The following is a 10,295-nucleotide window of genomic DNA, read 5'->3' on the forward strand; positions in this document are numbered from 1 at the left end:
ATATATGGGATGAAATTCGTACCTGGGATCTAATCCTTGAAAGTCGCATACTTTGACTATTATGCCATTAGCCCACCAATGATATCTCGGTTACCCGAACTCTGCACTAAATTTTAACAGCTTAAGATCTCAGTAATGTTGATAAAATTAAATAATGAAAGATTTCAGAGAAATAGTTTATTTTCTCCTCTGTGGACTTTAGTATGACATAAACTTTAAACATTCTTGGCATAGAAATATAATATTCTGTCAACAAAATGAAATAGTATTATGAGCTGTGAATTCGGTGAAAATAATTCTGTAAATCAATCTAATTACGATGATATATATGTTTTTATTTTGCGTATGTAGGTTATACTAACACTATGTAATTATCTGCAAAGTCAGCGAAGTGATAAATAATCATGCTGAATTCTACATTACTTATATGTAACAGATAATTTTCCAATAGATTGCTTTTATTTCATTAACATTCATTTCACAATCTAACAAATAAAAACCAGGAATAATGATAAACTACCTGGAACTTAATTTACCAATTCAACTGCTCTTGTAAAGATAGTTACAGTATAGTTACAATTAGGTAAGTTCATCAGCTCACCAGTCTATCTGGTCTCTTAAAGTATAAATAAGAGCTCCATAACTCCACACTTGATTAACTTAGGTGATCAAGTGAACTGAAACAAGGTCTCAAGAGTCATCTATTAAATTCCATCAAATTTACTGTATGGCCCATGTGTACATCTTTCGCACGCTATTGAAGTGTTCGGTTTACTCATATTCAGTTTGTAATAAAGGAAATCTAAATTTTTTCACTAGTTATTACATAATTTATAAACTCCATAATTCCATGTTTCAACTGGTTTACTAATTAATACTTTTAGATACTATTATAGTCTCATTATCAAATATTATTATTATTATTATTATCATCGATATCATTAAGATTGTTTCGTAATCACTTCGTTGACCATTCTTTATTACTTTCCTCATTTGTTTAATTATTCCTCCGAAAAAATCATTCGCACTTTCTTCAATCAACCATCACTAAAAGTTTAATTAGTTTCAATGACTTTGAATCGTGTTACAACCACATACATAAAAATCTATGCGACCAGTTACAACATTACACAATAATGTTATAATCCAGTTTATATTTGTAATGTGGTTATATGAAACACCACTAAGTGTTTGGTATGGATTATACTATCATTTAAAAGAAACATACTATAGCAAAGTCATGATGAAAGGTAAATAACAGGAAATACTCTTTCAGTTTGTTCATTTTTTCAGACTGTCTAAAGAAAAATTTGCCTTATTACTTCCTATTTGTTCTATTTTGGTCAGATAAACAGTATTTATATTAATTATGACTTGAGTAAAAAAGAATTTGAACGGACAATCAAACAAGTAATTCCTGGAATATATACATATATAATATTGATTATCAGGGATTTCATATATGAAGATAAATTCTAGGAATCAACCAAAACCTACTCAAGAATAATTGAATGGTTATTTAACCCTCCTTCCCTATACTACATAAGCAAGTACTATAACATTACATAACAATAGTAAAGCTGAGTGGGGATTATCTATTAATCAGATAACGGTTGTTTTCTAAAATAAAGCACTCCAAATAAAATAACAACTTAATTTATGTGTGGAACTTTACACATAAATGTAAAGACATGTATATAAAGTTGGATTATTATTATTATACTTGGCGTCAGTTACATGAAATAATAAGAATACAATCAGCTTCGAAACTTTAAAGTTCTTACGAAATTTTATTCAAACTCTAATTTTTTTTCAACATAATAGAAGCTTCTTCGAGTTGTTGACTAAACTTAATCTCTTCCATCACCTTACCTCACTGCTTTTTCTAAACAACTATATGAAATTTGTCCAAAAACAATAGTCACTAATGCATATGGGTAAAAACTAAAAAAAATTCTATTATGCTTGGGTGAATGCCTACATCTATAAGCGTACTCACATGCCCATAAACACATTAAGAAAATATTCATTGAAGCATATTGTTTACAACGTACGGAAAAAAATATTAAGAGCACAGTGATTTTCAACACTACCGGCAATACATGATTGGTGTAAATGCTTTCATGATTAGTTTGAGAGCAATTGTATTTGCTCTTTCGTATTATTGATTTGGAATAATACTATTTAGAAATTTTTTTCGAATAATGACATTATATTCTTAAATTATACAGAATAGTGAATTTTATTTTGATTATTTTGTTCTAACTATCGGCTGAGGAGTCCCACATTAAGACGAAACGACCATCCAGGTTTTCCATGATGGTCTAGCTTCAACTGACTCATGATCTCAACCAATGAAATTACTATAATATCCACAAAAAAACCCTTCTGTTATGAATCAACATATGCTCATTAGTGACTGGCTTCAAGAGGTATTTCCTGGAGTTCTAGTGAGAAGTAGCGACCAGTGGAGTTCAAGCAGGTGTGTCGTGAGATAGTAACTCATTGAAGACAATGACGGATATGTTGCTCAATTTCGTGGATTGGTTGAATTTAGACATTAACACATATTTCTATAACAGAAACGCTTTAACAATGTCCGATTTGGTATATAGTTAAAAATCTGTTTAGTTAGGTTGATTAAGGATTTTCAATTATTATTTACAACTACTATTGAAACTTCTGTAATGAAATTTTCTTACACACAGTTCTGGTATGTAATGAGATAACAAATTAAAACACTAGTAAATGTGACTCGACAGTCATATCATTCGTGTAAAGACTGGTGTAGTTGTCCAATTTCTTCTATTAAATAGTCGAAACTCAACTGATTTACTTCTACTCCAGTCAGTCAGTCAGTAACAACGTAGAACTTCGTACGTACACACATCGGTTCGAGTTGCCCTTTACCTTAACACAGAGATGCAGTTGTCGATTCAAACCCCACAGTGGTAGAGGTAGTAAGAGTATAAGCAGTAATCGGAAAGATTATGATTTAAAGATGTTATTCAACGAGTATAATCCAGTGAAATAAGTTTGGAAAGAGGAAAAGAAAAGGGACATGATAAATTCAGAAGATTAGAATTTGGGAGAACATAAAGAGTGGATGCACCTGCACCATTGCAAACGATTTTGAGTCATGTCATTCAGGGTCTCTAACCATCGGTTGCTATCGTCTCTCAGATCCCAACCAGGTAGTCTACACCTATAAATATGGCTCAGTCCACTTGTCAGTGACTTCATAGGTTTGTGCCATGTTTTGGTCTGACCTCCCCTAGCTTTCTTCCAACCTACTCCTACACCACAAAATATCGCTCGTCGGGGCGGTTGGTCGTTGGACATACGTAACACGTGTCCCAGCCATCTCAACTGATGAAGTTTCATTACTTCATCAATTGGTTTGCCATCCTTACCTAGTACCCGTTTCCTTACAACTGCGTTACTTACTCGATAGTCCCAGAATATACAAGCAATGTTTCGAAGACGCCTATGATCAAATACTAGTAACCTATGAATGTCCTCTACTCTTACCGGCCATGTTTCACTGCAATAAAGTAGGACGGAATGAACTACTGCACAGTAAACCCGTCCTTCGGTTGGTAGATGGATATTTCGCCCACGCCATAAATGACGCAGGTTGGCAAAAGCTAGTCGAGCCTTTTGTGTCCGTGCTGAGATTTCGTCACACACCAGACCACAAGGGCTGATGAGACTTCCAAGATAATTGAAGCGGTCGACACGCTCAACTGCTTCACTCCCTATCATTAGTTCGGGTGTCGATGCTACCCAATCCTGGAGTAATATTTTTCATTTCGAGAGGGAGAATCGCATCCCGAACATGCTTGCATTGTTGCTTATAGTGGGCAGAAGACTCTGCATTTTGTCAGCGTCTTCACAAAATAGAACTGTGTCATCAGCATATTCTAGGTCAAAAAGGGAATCTCCTGGTAGAAGTTCAACCCCTAGAAATTTAGATGAGGAAGGTGTTATCTCTAAAAGCACGTCAACGACAAAGTTAAACAAGAATGGAGAGAGTGAACAACCCTGACGAACACCACTTGAGGTGTTCAATTCTGATGACAGTTCGCCATAAGCTCTCACTCGACCAGTTGTGTTCGAGTAGAGAGCCTTTACAAGGTTAATGTACTTCTTTGGTACTCCTTTCAATGACAAACACTGCCATAGAACCTTACGATCAACAGAGTCGAATTCCGCCTTAAGGTCGAGAAATATTACCATTGTGGGGCGTCTGAATGTGTGTCTGTGTTCTAGAACCTGATGTAGTGTGAATATCTGATCTATACAACCACGTCCAGGTCGAAAACCAGCCTGCTCTTCACGAGCTTCAGTTAGGCGTCGAAGTATTATTGAAGTTAATATTTTAGACACTATATTTGTCAAACTGATTCCTCTGTGATTGTCACAAGAGGACATTTGTCCTTTCTTATAGACTGGCACAATCAGTGGTTGAGACCATTCAGACGGGATTACGTCCAGTTCCCAGATTCTACCTAAGACCTCAGTTAATCTCACTGCTAATATTGAACCACCATCCTTAAAAATCTCAGGAGTAAACCTGTCAGGGCCTGCTGCTCTCCCACACTTCAGATTTCCTATTGCTTTTTCAACTTTATATAGAGTCGGAGGACCTACATTAACTTGCCATTCAGGTTGACTAGAGATCGTGGGAAACAGAAGTGTGGCTGAAGGCTAGTTGAACTGAACCTCAAAGTGTTCTGTCCATCGATCCAATCTCCTGAATTTAAAATGTATAATATGTCCCTCTTTTTCGGAGATATTTTCGCTAACAGTCGGGTTCCTAATACCGGTTTCCTTAACAAGTCTTAACAGTTGTCTGCTATTACCTATTGCCACTGCCTTCTCCATCTCTCTTGCCTTCGCTACCCACCACTGTTCACCATCATTGCGTAGGCTTCTTATCAGCTTGCGCTTAAGCTGACTCCGCTCTTCATTATGTTCAGAGCCAGATGGAATGAGTTTCCGAGCATCTATTAGTGCGATAGATGCTGCTGAGATCCAGTGTTGCTCCCTAACCTTACGGGTTACCGTACTAGCAGATATCACTGCTGTTTCCACAGCTTTTCGGATATCATTCCATGCTGTATCGGGGTGGGCATCACATACATGGCTGCCTAACTGTTTTCCTAGTTGTCCCTGAAATATACTCTTAGCTTGACTATCATTAAGTATGGCCCCAAGAGGTTTATTTGCAGTGTCTTTCCTACGTCCAGTAAGACGCAGACGTATACGCGCTCGCACTAGAACATGATCTGAATCTAAGTATGTGCTCCAGAATGAGCGACAGTCTTCTATCGAGCCCCTTCATCGGTGGCTGATAGTGATTTGATCTATTTGGGTTCAACGTTGGGACGAATTAGGGGGTCGCCATGTTAAAAGATGTTTTTGCTTATGCTTAAAGTTAGTATTTGCAAGGAACAGGCGGTTATCTTTCCGGAGGTCGGAGAGCTTTCTGTAAAACTCATCTTATACATCATCTGCGCTGCAGTCAGTGGGAGAATAGGCAGAGACGACGAAGAGATAACGACGAGTGTCCCTATCTTTCCGAGTCCTTACTGTTCCGTTCAGTCGGACAGCGCACAAACGACTGTCTACTGGAATCCAGTCTAAGAGAGCTAGTTCTGCCCTAGGACTCAATGCTATACCTACGCCGGCGAGGCCACGGGAAGCAGAATCAGGGCTTCCAGATACGCGAAGTGTGAATCGAGTCGGTTCTTTGTTTTGGCATGGCGAGATCAAGTGAATGACGCTACTCGGATCCTGTATGCGCGTTTCCGAGACGCAGCACACATCGATGAGGCGGGATTCTAAAGTCCTAGCTAAGGAAGCCTGCTGTCCTATTTGGCAGTGTTCGGACGTTAAAAGCTCCTACATGTAGTTTGGAGCGTGGTTTCAGATCAGGAATAGCGTTCCGCGTACTCGAATCGTTTGCCCTAGCGGTGCGAGGTGATAAAGAGACGTGAGGAGGGTTAGTCATGGAGATAAGAGAGGTATTAGGAGGTGTAGGAAATATTTGAATGTGACCAACTTGGTCTCGTGTGCTGTTACGGGTATGAGGGCTGATATCACTTCCCGGCTGCCCACATCGTGGAAGGGTATTTCTTGAGGAACCTGAAAAAGAAATTGGATTAGTGTCGGTCTTAACGACCTGGTAGCATGACCGCAAAGCCCAAGGGACAACTGCTTGAGGCTGGTCGCGCACGGCCTTTTTGTGGGAAGTTTCTGACGTGTTAGCTCCGTTCTTCAAAAGGCCTTACCGCCGGAGACGGAAATCCGTGAGGTAAGGTGAGGTGTGACATTCTTAGGGTCGACCTTTTCTAACCCCACCCTTCCTTGTGAGAAGGCAGCATTGCTGCAGATGCTGGTTGTCCGAGGGAAACACATTACTACTGTCACACCCCTCTACAGTCAGCAGTACGACTTCGCCCTCAGACCTTGAGTTGCTGCTTTTAGTCTTACCGTTCTCCAATCGACCTGCCTGGCATGGTAGAACCTACAGGAACATATGTTCCAGCCAATATAGCTCGGTTGGGTCATCACGATAGGCAAGCCCGATGACCGCGTCAAGGTAGCAGCTTCGGTCGCTCCTTCAGTCAACGAAGAAAATCAATTAATTTGTGTGCATTTTCTTAAATTTAAATGAATTGATATATCTGTCATAAAAAGTCATCATCAACATTTAACAAACGTTTTACATTAGTCCATTTAAAAACACAATCCTCAATAGATTACAATTTAAAAATCAAGAAAATAATTACCAAGTTCTTTTATTTTCACATGATCAAATCCAATTTGATACTGTAAAAGTGAAACAGATAAATTTTATAGTTGAATTCATGAGTCGAATAAAGCTAGACCATCATAGAAAACCTGGAAGCACTGGATGACCGTTTCACCCTAGTATGGGACTCTTCAGAAGTGCGCATCCACGATCCCGCCCAAGAAATTCAAACCTGAACGCCCAACCTCTAGACCACTGGGCCAACATCCAACGGTGTTAATGTCTAACATTGACCAATTCATGAAATTGGTCTAGCTTTCAGGTTTTCCATGGTGGTCTAGCTTTAATCGACTCATGAATTCAACCATTAAATGACTACAATCTCCACAAAACCCCTTTTCTGAAAATAAATTTCAGTTTTCATAAACTAACAGATAAACTAACTTACAGAAAATCGTAAAACAAGCTAAATATGATAATGATAACAAACAAACAAAAAAGAACAACTGTTATTTTCAATCGTTATAATTCCTACATAATGTATTGTATTAAAACATTTGATAATAGACTGAAATATTTAAAATCAATCACTTACACAGAATTTCATCATGTCTATTTCAACTATACAAACAGCTTTATAATACAATAATTAGTGTTTGTACTAAATATCAGTTATGTTTGTATAAGAAGTATATGTATACACATATATAGGTTTTTGTACACCATATATCATTAAGGGCTCATTGTATTATCTTATCATTAAAACATTCTTATTAATCACATTTGTATACATATAGTTTTATGTCCGATTATCAATTTTATTTTGTAATAAATGACTAACAAATAAAATCAATCATTATTATTAATCATCTTAATACTATAGTTACTACTACTAAATGAATAATAGTAGCAGTTTGAAAATAGTTGTCATAATAAATAGATGAGAGTTTCAACAAATAAAATTCAAAATAATATACATTATATAGTTATTTCACTCTTTATATTAGAGCTATTTATTAATGTATATTTTTGTAAATAGAATGTAATGTTGGAAATTCATGTAGTATGTTGAAATAGGAGATAATTCAATATTTCAACAAGTTAAATACATTAAACTGACATCTTCACGTTGTAATCTAATGTTTTTATAATAAAACTCAAATCATAATACCATCAGTTAGTAGTTAGATTCCTATAAAGTTAAATCCATTAACGATGCTTATTCGAAATAATTAGTTATCAAGAACGTTCTTTATATAGAAAAAAAGCCATTCAGGGAAGTTAATATTTTGCTCTTTTTGACAATATCACTTACTAGAGTTACATTGTATTATTCATAATTAAAACACACATAAGCACATATTTCAGTATTAGTTCACTAACAAACTATTTGAAAACGGGATTAACAACTAGTTCTGGAATCAGAGATGCAATAATTATGGAGTCGTAAAGAATCCAATGGAATTAAAATTTATTATAAATGAAAAGCGAAATTTAACTTATCACCTAATAAGCGTAAATTAGACAAACGTAGGGCACAAGGGAATAACAATCATCATTCAGTTAAGTAGATTAGACAAAGAGTTCAGATAATAATATAGGAGAAAATTATTAATGGTTTTTTTTAATCGACGCAACACAAAAATCATTCTGATGTGAAATACCTGAACACCATCTTCATTTAGGTTACTATTTGACTATAAAGATAATTCTAGAATACTGATGAAGTTCAGTGAACAGACTTGTAGCAAGGCACAAGAAACAAACTTACTGGCTAACATTATCCAGTTGACAGTTTAACAAAGTAATGCATGGAAAAGCATTTCATAAGACCGATGTATTAAATTTTATTTGCATTTTTAACAGGAACACTACCATTTGATATTCTGAGAAAACCATATCGTATTTCAAAATTTAACAATAAATAAGTCTAACCACGTAACTACGCAGTTAATCTATCCAAACAGTATAAAAAAAACTATTTTATGCATATTTTCGAATGTTTTTTGAAACACATTGATTGTGATCCTCAAAATAGCTATCACCAAAGTTGCATTATGCTTAAAATCTTTCTTGTCTGGTGTGCAGGGAATCAAAAGCTTGTGCAAAGTATCAATAAAATAAAATATTCAATTATAAATTAATGCTTATAACAAATTATAGCTTAAGCGTAGTAAGTCCAGATTTTCGTGTCAATCAATTAGATTATTAGACAGAAGTAAACCAATAATTACCAAATATATGTTATACTGGACGAAACTGTGTACAAATTACTGTATGCATATCTTGAAATACTTTATTTACATATAGAATAGCATTTGTGAGTGCTATTCATGAGTTTATTTTTTGGACAGATTCCAAAACCGCTACGCTAATATTAATGTGCGAAATATTTCGCGTTACATGGACAAGGTGATTAAATTCATAAGTCAATAATAATTGACGAAGTCACTCTAAACGAAGAAAAATTGAAAATATTTTGTATTATTGCAGTTTGAGGGATAACAAACCCATAACTTCACAGTCTGTAGTGATCTTTACACCATGATCAAAACGACCACGGGAACGGCAAGAGCCCACATTTGTACTCGGAAGTAACCGAGAAGTCTGTGTATCTGAGTAGTTGAATAAGTGCCGGTGGTAATAATTTGATAGGTAAAATCAGCTTACCTATGTTAAAAGTCATAAAACCTTACACTAATCTGGACCATGTTCGTTGTAATATTTCTTATGGCAAAACAGTTGGCTGTACAACTCAGTAAGTTTTGTTAAACTAGTTTTAAATCTGATCAATACAAGCTGATGTCCAAAATACGAATGAACGGTGGTCCCCCGAGTATTTTTCTTTTGATATTCATATCCAGTAATAATTCTTGTCCAAATGAATGAAATACACCCATGTTATTTCCTTACCTGAACATCGATCTTTGTTACATACTAGTCCTATTCCTCTAATTCTAGTATTTTTTCCCCTTTTTCTATTTATTCACATAATTTCCACTCTAGTCTCTGTCATATTTCTTTTGATGCCTTTGGGAGAAATCTGTTTTTTTCCATAAAAAAACTACATGCAAATAACCAGTAAATTATTCGCTGATAACACCTGACCTTGTTATTGCAGCTCGATAGCTGTCAAATCCCAACTAACCATGACTTTTTATCATAAAATGAGTATAATGGACATATCCGCCTAGACAAAAAGAATGAACTACTGCGTGAACAAGATATTAGTTCGCCATACAACAGTTTACAGACATAAGATTTGATATGCTTCCATAGAGCAAACAATTATAAGGAATTACCGCGTACAAAGTTATACTACTTTCTAGCTGCAAGTAGTATCAGCTCGATAACGCCACTCATTCCAACTGGAATTTCACATCAATTGTATTCGAGAACAGTACATTTCATATTTTAATATGAACAAATTATAAGGGCGAATGTACTTAGATATGAGTATTAAGACTAAATACATATAATGAGTTATTTATGAAGAAAATTAAATCTTGCCAGTAAATGAACAAACAAGCTTATG

At 35.6% G+C, this 10,295-nt stretch overlaps 1 protein-coding gene across 1 annotated transcript; it reads right to left on the minus strand.

Annotated features, from left to right (window-relative positions):
• Positions 1–448: 448 nt before the first annotated feature.
• On the minus strand, positions 449–7,607 carry MS3_00001238 (uncharacterized protein). Its single transcript, XM_051208717.1, has one exon. It carries the CDS (start codon positions 3,763–3,765, stop codon positions 3,079–3,081), a length of 687 nt encoding a protein of 228 aa, XP_051072163.1. The 5' UTR covers positions 3,766–7,607; the 3' UTR covers positions 449–3,078.
• Positions 7,608–10,295: the final 2,688 nt, after the last annotated feature.

The sequence above is a fragment of the Schistosoma haematobium genome, chromosome ZW, assembly GCF_000699445.3.
Source record: "Schistosoma haematobium chromosome ZW, whole genome shotgun sequence".
NCBI classification, from domain to species: domain Eukaryota; kingdom Metazoa; phylum Platyhelminthes; class Trematoda; order Strigeidida; family Schistosomatidae; genus Schistosoma; species Schistosoma haematobium.